The sequence below is a fragment of the Taudactylus pleione genome, unplaced genomic scaffold (assembly GCF_031769625.1).
Source record: "Taudactylus pleione unplaced genomic scaffold, aTauple2 ptg001187l, whole genome shotgun sequence".
Classification (NCBI taxonomy): Eukaryota; Metazoa; Chordata; class Amphibia; order Anura; family Myobatrachidae; genus Taudactylus; species Taudactylus pleione.
The window spans coordinates 665,976-682,570 of record NW_028285588.1 but is presented as its reverse complement, the minus strand read 5'-3'; the positions used below and the strand labels follow the sequence as shown (position 1 = coordinate 682,570).

Here is a 16,595-nt window from a genome sequence, read left to right as displayed (position 1 = left end):
TCTATCAGATCCGAAGGCACTCCCACTGACATCACTTGTGATGTCAGTGGGGCCGGCCCCAGACGGTAGGCGTTCCCATGGGAACACCTCCGTCTGGGCAGCCACTCCCCCGGCACACCCACCAAAGGGGGCGTGCTGTCACTCACCATCGACAGCACGCCCCCTTTGTAGCGAGACCCTGAGTGACGGCTTGCCCGTCGCTATCCGGGTCTCGCGCATGTGCTCGACGGAGCCGCCTCCGTCGTGCGCATGCGCACTGGGCCAACATCGACCCGCTTGCGAGCGCTCAGCGCTCGAGAGCAGGTCTGAATTAGGCCCTAAGTTTCCTTTCACTGTCTTCACTGACCATAGGAACCTCCTCTTTCTCAAAAACATCCAATGTGTGAGTCCTCGTCTGGCACGATGGGCAATATTCTTCGCCCGTTTCCAATTTACTCTGACCTTCCGTTCTGGAGCCCTTAATCAGAAAGCAGATGCTTTGTCTAGATCTTTCTCCTGTGATAACAATTCTGAGATTCTACGCAGTACCCCCATGCTGGAGTCAAGGGTGTTTGCCACCATACAAATGCAGCCTCCTACTGGGAAAACCTTTGTGGCCCCGGAGTTAAGGAAGCAGCTCCTCACACTTTGCAGGTCATTTTGGTACTCGGAAGACTCTGGAACTTTTAAAAAGAGCCTACTGGTGGCCATCGATGAAAGTTGATATGTTGGAGTTTATCTCTTTGTGTACCCTGTGTGCTCAAAATAAATCTTCACGTCAGCTGGTGAGTTGTTGCCCCTGCCTGTTCCATCGCATCCGTGGACGCATATCTCCATGAACTTTGTAACAGATTTGCCGAGTTCTCAGGGTTACACCACCATCTGGGTCGTGGTAGACCGATTTTCGAAAATGGTCCATTATGTACCTCTAAAGAAACTGCCTAATGCTTCGGATTTGGCTCTTTTGTTCGTCCAACACATATTTAATCTTCACGGACTTCCTGCCGAAATAGTCTCAGATCGTGGTGCTCAATTTGTGGCAAGATTCTGGAGAGCTCTGTGTTCTGTTCTGAAAGTGAAGCTAAACTTCTCCACAGCCTATCATCCACAGAACAATGGATCTACAGAGAGAGTTAACCAGGACCTTGAGACATTCCTAAGAATTTTTATGTCATCATCTCAAGACAATTGGTCTGATTTGCTGCCCTGGGCTGAATTTGCGCATAATGCCTCCTGTCATTCTTCCACGAATCAAACTCCATTCCAGGTTGTTTACAGTCTCAACCCTCGAGTACCTGAGTTCCAAAACCTGCCTGTCTTTGATATGCCAGCCGTGGATGATACTGTACAAAGATTTGCATCAATATGGGCTCAGGTGCGTGCTGACTTGGAGAAGATGTCCTCTCGCTATAAACTTCAGGCAGACAAGAAGCGTAGGAAGGTGCCTTGCATGCAAGTTGGAGACCAGGTCTGGTTATCCACCCGGAACCTACGTCTCAGAGTACCATTGATGAAGTTTGCCCCACGTTTCATCGGACCCTTCTCCATCACTGAAGTAATCAACCCTGTGGCTTATTGCCTTCAGCTACCCTCATACTTAAAAGTCCCAAATTCCTTCCACATTTCCCTACTCAAACCTCAAATTTCTCCCTGTTCCTCCTCGTATCCAGACAGAAAGAGGTGTGGAATTTGAGGTCTCCCAGGTTCTGGATTCTCGTGTCCGCAGGGGTCAATTAAAGTACCTCCTAGATTGGAGGGGTCACGGCCCGGAAGAACGTTGTTGGACTGATGCCCGGGACATCCATGCTCCCGCACTAATCAGGAAATTCCATACCGCCCATCCTGAAAAGCCTGGTGAGTGTCCTGAGGCCACCCATAAAGGGGGGGGGGGGGCGGGTACTGTCACGACCAGGGTTTCTCGGCATGGCGGTCGGCAGGTAATACCTGTGAGGATGCTATGGCGAGGGGCATCTGGCGGTGGTGCTGGTGCCTGGCGGGGAGCATTGGCTGTGCGTGGTCCTATGCGGGCATGTTGTCACTCTGAGCTGGTTAGGCCTGGTGGTGCTTCCGTTCCGTTTCGGCATGGGCGCTGCCGTCTTGCCTCTGGCCATGTGACCTAATTGCCCTATCCTGGTGTGTCACGTGCTCTCTCTCTGACCTGTCACGGTAGAGCACTTGGTATTTAAGGGAGTTCAGAGCTTCCCGTCATTGCCAGTGCAACGTGTTTCTCAGCGGAATCTGAGAGAGAGTTCCTGTGCTCGTACACCTGTCTTTAGAATCCCTGCCTAAGCCTGCTTCACCTTGCCTGCTCCAACCCCACTGGATTCCTCTGCCCCCTCCATTTACCTCTCCCTTGCCTGAGTACGTGAGTCTCCTGTACCCTGCACCTTGCCTCCACTTGCTTACATTTTAATTTTTTTTACAGTGGCACTACAGGTACCAGTGGCACTGTCCAGGCCTGCTGGCAGTTGGCCGGGGCAGGCTTGCTGAGACCTGTAGTCTCGCTTACAGAACAACATTGTTTCTATCTTTGACACATTAACCCTGCGCCCACCTCCACCAAGGGCTCATGGAATAGCCCTGGGCTTTCAGGTTGATTCTAGTGAGGGGGGACCCCATTTTATTTTGGGGTCCCAACTTGCAAGGATTACAAGCCCTCGGCTGACCAGTTTGGGGCTAGTTTTACATTATGGCAGGGGGACCCCACACTGTGAGTCTCCCTGCAATAGTGTAATCCCCCCGGCTGATTCAGGTGCTGGTTTTCCCCGTTATTTTCCTGTACCAGACCAGGCTGAAAGGTTCAAGGCTGGTTATGGATTTAGGGGGAACACAGAACAGTTTTTTTTATTTTAACTATTTCATTGCTCTTAAGCCAAAGAAGCCTGCACATATCATAGTGATCTGTGCAGTGCTTCTTTTTTGGACAGATATACTATTGTGTTTAAGCTTTGATTGCTGTTGATTTGGAACTGAGAGTTCGAAACACGCTGCATTTAGAAGTGCAAATTGCGACTGACATAAACGTTGGGTTTCAATTGATTTTGAAACAGTTAAACCATGATAAAACTGTGGATTTTGCAGTCCAAAATGCTGTTGATGTCAGTCTCTTTTAAATAGATTTAAAAGCAATATAAAACCATGTTCAACAGGTTAATAATTAAAAATGTTAAGGGATTATTATTACATTATGTCTGGAAAAAATGTATAAAGTCAGGACCAAAACATTGGTGATTAAATATTAAGTATTAAATGAGGCAAATATACCCTATCAAATGCCTTATCGGTATCAAATGTAACTATAATATATTTCCTTGCCTGGCTTGAATTGATTTGCGCTGCAAACACAGTCCTGATATTATGCACTGTTCTTGCCCTTTTACAAACCCTGTTTTTAAGCTTAGTCAAAATCTTTAAATCCTGATTTAAGGGGCATGTTAAAGTCATGAATAACCATCTAAGGTGGAATTATAGAGAGCTAAAAGATGGGGAGGAAGATGAAGTATTGGGGGTGATTCAAAGGTTGATGCATTTGCAGTAGCGGATGTGTCTTTTGATGCAGCCCACTTTCCTTTCGTAACATACGTCATCTCCAGGAAGTGTATTAAACAATCGGTAACATCGGCTGACATCGGACCCATACGCAGCACTTGTGGCTGACCATACCCTACCGCAAGCACTGCGAGTGCTGCTGTGTGTAATTCAGCCATGTGACATGTATGCTGACGATGCTTCTTAATTATGCATGCCTCTGAAACGGCATTTAGACACACAGACACGCCGTTCACACCACACCCCAGTTACCATCGACCACCCTGTCACCACCCACAAACGGCTCGTCCTGTCACTCATGCTAGCGATGCATCTGTGCGAATGCTTCCCGATCGCATGGAATACTTTGCGCACGAGCACTGTGTCTTGTACGCATGCGCAGATTGCAAACATTGGCAGGCTATGTGCGAACGCAACCTAGTGAACGGGTCTGAATCAGGCTCAGAGTCCCAGTTCAGAATCACTTTGGGGTTCCGAGTCGCACCAAGTCCCAGTTCAGAATCACTTTGGGGTTCCAAGTCGCACTAAGTCCCAGTTCAGAATCACTTTGGGGTTCCTAGTCGCACCAAGTCCCAGTTCAGAATCAATTTGGGGGTTCTGAGTAGAACTGAGCCTCAGTATAGAATCACTTTGGGGTTCTGAGTAGAACTGAGCCTCAGTATAGAATCACTTTGGGGTTCCGAGTAGAACTGACTCCCACTTCAGAATCAATTTGGGGTTCCGAGTAGAACCGAGTCCCAGATTACAGAATCACTTTGGTGTTCTGAGTAGTATTGAGTCCCAGTTCTAAATCACTATGGGGTTCTGAGTAGAATTGAGTCCCAGTATAAAATCACTTTGGGGTTCAGAGTCGAACTGAGTCCCAGTTCAGAATCACTTTGGGGTTCCCAGTAGATCAGAGTCCTGACTCAGGTCTTCATGCTACTCAGAAATCGGATTTGAAAAACAGATCCTGCGTGTTTTGAATTATATTCTACTTCGTGATTTCAGGGGCGGTGAGGTGGTCAAAGGACTGAGACACCCACTTTACCATCCAAAGTGTAATACTGATTGGTGCTTCCTTATATACCACTGTCATTCGCACCATCTAAACTTGCACCAGCCCTATGTCAGGTGCAGTTATTCTATCTGACCATGCCTACTATACCTGCGGCTGTGTGTCCTGCATTGACATGCCCACAACACTCCCATAATACACCCGCTGAACGGAATGTTTTTTGCGTGCACTACTAGCCACCTCCCATTCACCTCCCAGTCAATGCCCATCACTTTTTTGCCACATTTAGGATACCCTCCATTGTCTTTGTGCATACCCTCGATGTAATGCATGCACTGTACATGTTTTCATAAATTCTCACATGCGCAGTTGCGAAAGATTGCTCTACTACATTAACATCGACATCGCGTGCGGCTCTGAATCAGGCCCTTAGCGTCTTTATAACTCTGCTGAGGAGAGACTGCAGAACATTGCAACAATTCAGAATAAGCTGCCGTACCTGCTGCACTCGCAGACAGAAATCGCTGTCTCGTAAGTTTCTCCAGTTGAGATAAATAAGCGATAATGTGTCTCTGCCAGACAGGCCTGGAAGCCACCCAAAATAAATTTATGTCTGAGGTATTGTGATTGTTATTGTCTAAATCATTTTGAGGTGTAAGGTGTAACTTCTAATCCTCCTAAAATGTTAACTAGGAGGGGAATCTCCAATTAAAAGACAAGGAAAAAGAGGATGTCAATTTGAGAGTAAACAAAATAGGGATATGATCCAATATAAAAATATTGGCAATGCTAGCGTCCAAGACCTTATGGAGCAGGCTAGCCGATAATCAGCAGTGGGATGTGGGTGTGAGTAAAACGAATATTCTTGGGAGTCCAGGGGCAGATAACACCAGGGGTCAGTTAACTGCAGGGAATCAACTAGTAAGGACAGAAAGGATGGTGCACTTGTGCGACGCCCAGTAGAGTGGCCAGGTCTATCTTTGGAATGGCGTCACTACGGGGTGCGGGGTGTGAGACACACCGGGTGACACCATCCAAGGGGATGACTTTAAAGTAGCAGAGCTGCTCTACTATTTTGGTGTCACCCCCTCGGATGGTGTCACTGAATAGCGCAGCAGTGTGCTGCTGGAGGCTCCGGGCTTCTCAGCAGCTCCCAGAGTGATAAGGATTGGGGCGTGAACACGGTCACCCTAAAATGGTGCAAACCAGGAGGCATTGTTTCACAGCCACGAGGCCACTACCCCTTTCCAGCACTCTCCAGGCGCTATTAAGGAGTTATTCACATAAACAGTTCGTAATATTCATTATAAACATAGATAAGATGTATCAAATACAATTAGTAACAATACTGTATATCCTGCAAATTTCTACCTATAAATATCTTTCATATAAAACAATGTATTTAGTAGGCATCAAAAGTCAATAGGTATTCATCCAATAAGGATGCATAACAAATGTCTCTGTGCAATATGTAATTCACACAGATTAAGGAGTATGCTTAATGTACACCAAAATTTGGACTGTTTAGTACTGTATATACTGTAGGCTTAAGTATTCCCACCTTAATATCACCTTTGTAAAGAAGCTTACCGCAATATATCCAGCAGTTTATTTAATCTTGATTATATTTGTAGCAGGATGATACCTGTAGTGCGCCAGATGTGTCCGGATTATGGGCCTGATTCTGTAAGGATAAATCAGGCCCTATATTTGTATATTTGACATTACTTCATAGACATTTGATTGAGCATTTTTTTTAACATATTTGATGTACTGTACATGTATCTAACTTGGAAATTAAAATTCTTTGAAACTGTGCTTCATTAATGAGTGTGTGTTAGGGACATTCCGGTCATGGTAGGCTGTCATACACCCTCCTCTATCATACTCCCTCCTCTATCATACACCCTCCTCTATCATACTCCCTCCTCTATCATACACCCTCCTCTATTATACTCCCTCCTCTATCATACACCCTCCTCTATCATACACCCTCCTCTGTCATACTCCCTCCTCTGTCATACTCCCTCCTCTGTCATACTCCCTCCTCTGTCATACTCCCTCCTCTATCATACTCCCTCCTCTATCATACACCCTCCTCTATCATACTCCCCCCTCTATCATACACCCTCCTCTATCATACTCCCTCCTCTATCATACTCCCCCCTCTATCATACTCCCTCCTCTATCATACTCCCCCCTCTATCATACTCCCTCCTCTATCATACTCCCTCCTCTATCATACACCCTCCTCTATTATACTCCCTCCTCTATCATACACCCTCCTCTATCATACACCCTCCTCTGTCATACTCCCTCCTCTGTCATACTCCCTCCTCTGTCATACTCCCTCCTCTGTCATACTCCCTCCTCTATCATACTCCCTCCTCTATCATACTCCCTCCTCTATCATACTCCCCCCTCTATCATACTCCCTCCTCTATCATACTCCCTCCTCTATCATACTCCCTCCTCTATCATACTCCCTCCTCTATCATACTCCCCCCTCTATCATACTCCCTCCTCTATCATACTCCAGAGCTTTGATATAAAAGCTGTGTTTTCATACATGCGTTCCTCCCCAGCCATTGACCTCACTGCGTGCATGCGTGCTCGTCACATTCTTGGACAGCCATCGTACCATTATAATAGCGTATTTAAATGTAAAAGATTACACATATTCCGATTATAGTTTGTGTGACTTAATGGTTGTAGCTTGGGATAAATGTAATTTCCATACAAAGCTGGTGCCTGGTAAGAATACAGAATATGATTATTATACTGTGTCTATGCACAGTTTCAAGTTCTAACTGAGCTTTGTGAAACCTAGAATGAAATAAATCTGAAATATATTTACTGCTGCTCGGCTGCATGTTTTATTACATTCCAAATATTAACTGCATGACGAATGCCGGCTCTGACAGCAGAGGGTATGGACCACATCAGGATGGGATATGAAGACAGCTTCAGTTAAACAGTGGATCTGAAGAGCGGAAACCTGTAGGACAATGGGTCTCATTACTGGAGCAAATCCAGCTACAGTACATGGAGCAAATTTGGGGGCAAAAAATAATTGTATTTTGCTTGTAGGCGAAATACTGCATGTGAACTACAGAGAGGGTTTGGGGCTGAATCGCCTTTTGCTACAACCGGGTCTGTGACTTTATGCTAATGCCGCAGCAGTTTTTGTGAATGCTGAGAATTTAGGGTTCATTTACTAAGCCTTGGATGGAGATAAAGTACCAACTAACCAGCTCTTAACTGTCATGTTTCAAACACAGGCTGTGACAGGGCAATTAGGAGCTGGTTGGCTGGTATTTTACCTCCATTCACTTTATCTCCATCCAAGTCTTAGTAAATAGACCCCTCTGTCTTTGTGCATCTTTAGAAGCACCAACGGTACACCATCAGACGCACCATCGAACCTTGCACCATCAGACGCACCATCAGACACACTATCGAACCTTGCACCAGCCGTATGTGAAATTTGTCCATCTGAACATGGCCTCCTGCGTGAGCGGTTGTGTGTCTTTGGATGCAGCCACTTACAGCAACACGCCCACAACACGCCTGCATCTGCTTAGCCACTCCCCTGTAGTCCTCCCAGGAACACCTACTGAATTGTACAGACCGTGCATTGAATTCTCAGATCAGCCACCTGCATGTGAAGACGCAGCATAGGATCCACAACGCAAACATCTGCCAGACCATCGTCATCTCCCAGGTTACACAGCCACTGGCTTCATGATGACCAAAATACAGAGCTGCCACAACCCCTTTTTTGCAACACTCCATCGCCGCCCCGAAATGCCTACAGCCTGTCAATCAGGCTGTGGTCAACAGGGAACTGTGACCGACGTCGCAACTGTATCGAGGCACTTTTGCATCTCTGACGCATGCACAGTCCCTCATAAATCAGCCCCTCTGAGCGCTAACAATCGGAATACATGTGCGTGCAACTCAGACACATGCACAGACTTAAAACATCCGCCAAATACGTGCGCCATCGACACTACATGTGACTCTTTTCTTACTGAGATTTCAGATTTGACCACAAAAAAGGATTTTGCAAAGATGACAAATTGCACCTTCTGGATGAATTTATCCCTACGTTCTCAGGTGCATGCAGTGCTGATATCATACGCAGATGGCTGATGTCCTATGTCTGCGCATGAGTCCGAGCACTCTATGCATGCATCCCGATGATTGGCGCTTAGAGACACAGAAAGAATTTGGACGCAAGGAAAGTGAATTTCATTGGGCATTCCTGGGGGGGTAACAGGGGGGTGGCTAGCCAGACGCAGGCGTGACACGGGCTTGTTGCTGGCAGCGGATGAGTGTAAAGAAGCAGTAGTGCTGACACAGGATGCCATGATCAGATGGAGAAACTGCACCTGACATAGGGTTGGTGCAAGCATTTGATGTGGCGACTGATGGTGAGCCTAAAGATACATTGAGAGGTATTAGCGTCACTGCCAGTGGGCATCTCAGTAGGAAGATAATCAGTTGCACCATTAGTATAATGACACCGGTGTGGCTGCCGCAAAAGACGCGTCCACAGCTAGCTGTAACTTTATTGAATAAACTGCAAATTAGTTCAAAACTAATTGTACACTCTGTATATAAGGAATTGTGAAAGAAAACAATTATCTTCAATCGTTTTGTCGAAGTTGAATAATTGAGTGAGACAAGCTCAGTTTAAAATTTAATCGCAGCGACGCCATCTTGCGAATGGCCACAAGACTCCATTTTGGAAATGAGATCACAAGACACCATTTTGTGTGGTCAGCATTAATTCAAGTTATAACCCATTAACTAAGAACAGATGGCAATGTTTTTGTTAACACCAAGGGCAACAGGAAAAACCAGCTTTCTAAGTAGAAGTAAATAAGAATAGACAATGGGTATTTTTACATACAAATTGGGAATCCCGGGATGCAGATAAAGTATAGTTGTGGCAATTGTAATATAATATCTACACAATTGGATTTGCCTGAATTCTAGACAAGATGGCTCTAAATCCCATAGTTTGAGGTGATAATACATTTGCACTTCACACAGTCTGTGAGAACAAAAGAGGTTTTGTTTTCCTTTGAACACAGCAGGTGGGGGCCTGCTGACAGAGGGCATGTGGAATTACAACCCTCAGCCATCCACACTGCTGGATGTTCACTTCGTGTATGAGAGATTATGCACTTAAATCTCACCCATTAATAACTAGCGTCCTTATATTAAACCCCGAATACCCACACACTACATATTCGCACACAAGGTTCCATTAGCATCAAAATGTATGATTCAAGAAGGTTCAGTTAGTTTAAATGCTAAGAAATAAAGATATTTGTTAACTAAGGAATTATACAAGATAAACATGTCATTCTTGGAGTTGTTCTGACGCATACTCTTTCCACAGTTTTCCGGTGCTATCGGTGAGGAGATCGCATTATGCATTCTCGAGTTATGGACCGCAGAACCTACAAGCAACCAAAATGTATATTTTAGATTCAACTGTTAGGATGTTACAGGAGGCGTTACCAGAAAGACCCCGGCTGTTAGAGGCAGGGAAAGTCTATTTGAAACAACCTGTTAAATGTGTCGTTACATATGCTCCTCCTCTGGGAACCAATGAGATCAGCAGGAAGTTTCCCCTTTGTCGTGTTTCAGTCTGGGGGGGGAATAAATACATGTGTCCAAACACTGGTTTGCGAGTTCATGCTGAATTTTGGGTGAATTGAGGATATCTAATCAGAAGTCTATCTCTGGGTCCGGAGGCGCAGCGTATGTATAACCGTACTTGGTCTGTATTATTTCCTTTTACGCCTAAATTATGTATGTATAGATTGCGTGTAACTGACTGTACTTTTACCTGAATAATACTTGTGCGTTGGAACCACAAGATTCCACTCCTGTCTTTATTTGCGGTCATACTGCGTACGCAATTAGCGTTGTCTTAGAGGTTTTTAGGCAGGGTTTTGTCTTAGAGGTTTTTAGGCAGGGTTTTGTCTTAGAGGTTCTAGGCAGGTGAATCTTAGAGGTTTATAGGAAGGAATATATTAAAAGGTTTATTTACAAAGTGAACAGTTTGAATTAGGGTCCTGCAAGCTGTTCTCACAGCGAACTCACACTGCAAATTACATTATTTATATATTACCAGGAAATGATCATGTTTTTTTGTGCGCTCCCTGAGCAGATGAAACAGTATGGAAAATCTATATTTAAAGGTAAAGATGTAGGGGACACAGTGCCTCTGGGACACCCATCCCAATGAATACTCACGCACTTGGAGCAGGGCCATCTTAACATTAAGGCACACTGGGCCACGATCCTATGGGCCTATGAGCAGGGGGAGGCTGGGCCGGGAGTGTATGGCTGCTCGCTCCATGCATAGGGCAGCTGGCTAAGTGACAGCAGAGAAAGATGTTCCCTGGGTGCTCTGACTGTGAATTACACACAATCAGAGCAGCCAGGCAGCATTCTCTACCTGCCCCCCAGCCTGCAGCCACAGAGCCGAATTAAGGGGAGGACAGGTTGCACGTCCCTTCGGGCTACACTTTCTCAGGGGCCCCCTATACTTTTTTTTTTTTTATATTTAATTGTTAGGAAAACATCATATTGTGATACAAATATACATAACATTATCCTCATCATAATAAAACAATTGCAGAGAATCATCTGACAAAAATTTATATAATTTGCAGTATATAAATCTGGATATAGATTGCAGTTACACACACACAAAAATAAAATAAACAATTACAGACATAGTTACATATACAATTAACGGGCTGATTAAGTGTTGATCAAAAGGGAGGGCCATTATCAAGTACTTCCAAGTTAAACCATGACGTAAGCTGGAAGCATCTCCTTAAAGAATCCTTAAGTGATGGGGATAATGTATGAATATAAGGCAACCAAGTGCCAAAAAACTTTTCAGTGAGGTCTTCCTTATTGGTGGACGTCTCTGTCCAGTCCATCATAAGCAAAAATATAATTCTAGGGTGTAATAATGTAAGAGTAGGTGGGTTAGATTCAATCCATTGTGAGAGAATGGTTTTTTTTGCAGCTGCAGTCAATTTGGTCAGAAGTAATTTATTTTCTTTTGTCAATCCCTGTGAGTGTGTGTTTGCAGATATATTCCAGAAAACCCAATCTTTAGAGATCACAAAAACAATTTTTAGAACCTCTTTAATATAGTTATTAAGTTCACCCCAAAAAACCTGTATACGTGGGCAATCCCATAGGCAATGCACAATTTCGGCATCAGGCGCTGAGCATTTATAACAGGTGGCATTAGGTGCATCACCAATAATGTATTTCAAATTGGGGGTATAGTATGCTCTGTGTAAGACATGAAAGAGCAATCTCTATGGGGATTTGCGGGAAGACTTCCTTCCACTTTGCTAGTCCTGTAGTACTTGACTCTAAATTAATAAGAGGTCGGGCACAGGAATATATAAAGGAAGTAGAGAAAGGTCCCTGTGGTTTGCGATGCAGTGCACCATCCAGACCCCAATTTAGGTCAGCTGTCAAAAAACCACGCAACATGGTTTGAATATAACTCATAATTTCTCCTGCATTTGGGAGCGAGTGAGAGGCTGGAGTGTTTGGTCATGTAAAAATTGATATAGATACCGAAGGCCACTGGTATGCCAGCGTTGAAATTGGGCTGAATTGCCAGGTGGAAAAAAAAAAGGTTACCCCATAATGGTAAAAAAAGCGAAGACAATTTGGAATGGTGGGATTGTGATCTAATAGTACGCCATGCTATGCATGTCGTATTTATTAAAATATTTTCTTTAGCTGCTGGAGGTAGACAAAAAGGACGGGTGTGTAAAAGGGACACCAAGTTATGGTGGGGAGTAAATGCCTGCTCCACAGAGTGCATGGTATAAATGTTATGACCCCCAATCCAGTCCATTGCTATTCTATAATTAGCGGACAGGGCATATTGTCTGAGACATGGTAGGTTTACCCCTCCCAAATGTGTCTGCTGTTGCAACTTAAAAAGTGAGATTCTGGGGCATTTTCCTGCCCATATGAATTTCTGTAGGGCCTGATTAAGAAGTCTAAGGTCTCTCTTATCTGGGATAATTGGCAACATTTGGAGAATAAAAAGAAATCTGGGGAAACTAATCATTTTATAAAGGTGGCATCTGCCTATGTAAGACAGCGGGAGAAGGGCCCATTTATTGAAATCTTTGTATGTTTTTAACAACAATGGGGTATAGTTAACCGTATATAATTGAGAAGGATGTGAAGGAACGTTGAAACCTAAGTAAGTGATGTACCTATCTGCCCACTTAAAGGGAAAGGAGTCTCCCCATCCTGCCCTAGCCTCCCCAAAAAAGGCCAAGGCCTCGGTTTTAACATAATTAATTTTAAAACCCGCTATCTCCTCGAATACTTGCAGAATTTGAAGAAGGAGTGGTATAGCCTCCTTGGGATTAGCGAAATACTAGAGTTCATCCGCAAAGACCGAAAATTTTATTTCATGCCTTGCCAAGCAGATGCCCCTCCATCCCCCTGCCCTTTCAAAAAGATGTAATAGGCGATCTAGGGCTAAATTAAAAAGTAGGGGTGAGAGCGGGCAACCCTGTCTCGTGCCTCGGGTCAAACAGAACTGTCGGGTGTTTAAAGAATTTATTGTCAAAAAGGCTTTCGGATCCTGATACAGTGTTTTAAATATATTAATTAAATCAGGGCCAAATTGTTGGTGATTAAATATACATTTTAAATGAGACCAAGACACTCTATCGAACGCCTTGTCAGCATCACAACTCATCACAATATGTCTTTCGCCTTTCTCTGCATGTGACTGGTACATTGCCGCTAAGACAGTGCGGATATTGTGGGTAGAGTGACATCCTTTAACAAAGACTTTTTGAGCCGGATGTAATAATTTAGGGAGCAATAATTGTAGACGCTGGGCCATAATCTTGGAAAATAATTTCAGATCCTGATTGAGTAGAGAAATTGGGCGGTATGAGGAGACCAGGGCAGGATCTTTATTAGGTTTCGGGATAACTATGATACGGTATTAAATGCAGGTGGTGCCGGGTTCCCGTTAAGTATTGACAGGGCCGGATTAAGGTCTGTGGTGGCCCCTGGGCAACAAACATGTGGAGGCCCCTATTAAATGTGACAAACTGGGGGTATGCGTAATGGGGACCCCAGTAGTGTCAGTGCCCACAATGGTAGTGCCCCGTATGCAGAGCCCACAGTAGTGGTGCCCTTTATGCAGTGCCCCCAGGAGTGGTGCCCCTTATGCAGTGCCCCTTGTAGTAATGCCCCCTGTGGTTGTGTCCCCAATAGTAATGCCCTCTGTATTACTACCCCCAGTAGTAATACCCCTGTAGTTGTGCCCACAATAGTAATGCCCCCCTGTAGTCATGCCCCGTGTGTGCCCAATAGCAATGCCCTAGTAGTAATGCCCCCTGTATAAATTCCCTCAGTAGTAACACCCCTGTAGTTGTGCCCCCTGTAGTTGTGCCCCAGTAGTAATGCCCCCAATATTAATGCCCCCTGAGTAATGCCCCCCAGAGTAATGCCCGCAGTAGTAATGTCCCCCCCGGAGCTTACGAATTAACTCCAGTCTCCGGCTCCGGCTGACACTGCGGGGAGGGAGCCAGGCTCCCGCTGGTTACAATCACCGAGCGTCTGGCAAATAATGCCTCCCTGCGGCGCCGGGGTTAGGTACCGCATGTGTAGGCAGTGCTGCTCATGCGCTGGGTTAACGAATGTAACAGCGAATGCGCAGCACTGTTTCCAGATGCGGTAAGTCAGTGTAGATAGAGATAACTATCTATTTCCTGAAAAGCTGTCATCGCAAAAATGACAGCTTTTCGGAATAGTTAGTTATAGAGAGGAGGAATGATGAATTCCTCTGGTAATTAGGTAGAACTCCATGCGAGATCTAAACCTAATTACCTCCAGGGAAAGTTTAGTAATGATGAGTAGGCCCCATAATTTTTAATTTTAAGAACCCAGAAGAGCAAGCAAAAAAGTTACTCATAATTACAGTAATGTAAATAACGATTCCATTGGATACATTAGTGCAAAGCGTATTCCCTTAGTAAAGAGTTCCTTGCAGATAGGAGAAAATTCTCGGCGCTGGGATGAAACTTGGAATGAAAAGTCCTGAAACAGGAGCAACTTGTGGCCCTCGAAGGATAGAGAACCAGTTTTGCGATACGCCTCCATAATGCGCACCTTATCGGCATAATTCAGGATCTTGAAGATTACAGGTCTTGGGCGCTGCTGTGGTTCCTGTCGGAGTGGGACGATTCTGTGTGCCCTCTCAACCAAGATAGAATTCGCCAGATTCTCCATACCTAAAGCAGTAGGCAGCCATGAGGAGACAAGCGGCAGGAGTTCCCTTGGTTTAACCGATTCAGGAAGTCCTATCAATCTGAGGTTGTTGCGTCTGTTTCAGTTCTCCAGATCCTCTAATTTATCATGCAGTGCTGTTATAGTAGATTCATGGGTATGCACTAGTATTTTGGTCTCATGTAACTCATCCTCCAGCACCGACACCCTCTCCTCTACCTCCGTCAACCGCTGGGAGTGTGGCGATAGTTGATAGTTAATTGCTTCCGTCAGGGGGGCCAACTTTTGGTCTAGTAAAGGTGAAATTATGTTGGTGATTTCTTTAGCTTTTTGAACGGACACCATACGTATTTGTTTGAATCAAACAAATTATCAAAAGGATCCTCAGGAGATGGGGAGGTCGGAGAGGAGGAAGCTCCTGAGACTGTTTGTTTATCCTTATTTTTGGCTGCTTGAGAGCCTCTGGGACCTCTCTGGGATTTTACAAACTTCTCCATGACAAGTAGAGAGATTACTATCTCTGTCTGGGGCTCAGTACAACTGCTGCACCTGTAATGTTGTGTAGAGAGATGATGTAATGAGAACAAACTGCAATTTCACCAAGAGGGTATGTAGCTTGGAGCACACACTGCAGAGTTGCCTGATATAGTGACACCGTGATTAGCTGCAATGAGAGCAGATGTGTGTTGAAGCAGGGCTCCACTTATGCCTTATGCTGGCAGATATTAACTTTTATTCTGGTCAGCAGACCTGAAAGTAAAGGAGAGGCTGAGGGAATGGCTCAGTTAACTATCTGAGGGCTTGATAGCAGCTTAGAGCGGGGGGAGGTGCGGGAGAAAATGCCCAGCCGCGAATCCAAGATGGCGGCCACGGGTGGCGCTGCTCTTGTGTGCAGCTAGACTCCGGCTGTGTGGTGCACAGGGAGCCGGGGCTGCAGCCACACTTGCCTGGCAGTATCCTGAGGACCTCCGCTGGTCATGGGGGTCCAAGCGCCGGCACTTGCAGCAGGTAAGAGCCGCGATTCGGGTGCCGTGCAAGGAGCTCTCTTTAAAAGTGGCTAGTCCATATGGCCCGTCCACCAGAAGTCCGGCCCCCTATACTTTAAGCATAGCTGCAGTGCGAGATGGAGAAGAAAAGAGGGAGGCGGTGTCCGGAATCTTCACTTTACATCATGTTTCTTTATGTTGATTTTGCTGAAAGTACTAATGTATCTAAAGGTTTCATTTAATTAACTATTTATATTTTTACTCCCGTAAATGGGTGGGTAGGGACCCCAGTGCATTGCTTTGCCCACAGCCTACATTGCTGTTAAGACAGCTCTGACTTGGAAGGGTTTAAATAGTATAATTTGGCCAATCAAGACATGTACATTTTCAGGTGAATTGTTCTTAATAATGGGTTAAATTATGTGGGACAGGTATGTGGGGCAGAGCCGTAACTAGACTTTTTGGTGCCCTGTGCCAGAAAGAGCATTGGCACCCCCCTCATTTTTCAAAGGGACATAATGCACCCAAAAAAGGGGAATGACCTCATGGGGAAGGGCCAGGGAAGAGATAGGAGAGGCCAGGAGATGCTGGGGATGAAATAAGAGGAAGCTACAAGCAAGAATGATAATAAACAGATATTTTACAGGCCCAAACAGCGTCCCCTGACCTGTGGTGCCCTGTGTGATGGCACCGGCCGCACTACCCTAGCTACAGCCCTGTGTGGGGATGTTGTATTGACGGGAGAGGGATTTTTGAAC

General features: G+C 45.3%; 1 protein-coding gene across 1 annotated transcript in view; it reads left to right on the top strand.

The window, feature by feature from the left end:
• LOC148451057 (protein phosphatase 1 regulatory subunit 14B-like) overlaps window positions 1-10,049 on the top strand; it is a 45,942-nt gene extending 35,893 nt beyond the window's left edge. The window contains exon 3 of the mRNA XM_088462336.1: window positions 9,939-10,049. Within this exon, the coding sequence (XP_088318462.1) occupies window positions 9,939-10,040 (102 nt within the window). The 3' untranslated portion in view covers window positions 10,041-10,049. The remainder of the gene's footprint in view (window positions 1-9,938) is intronic.
• Window positions 10,050-16,595: the final 6,546 nt, after the last annotated feature.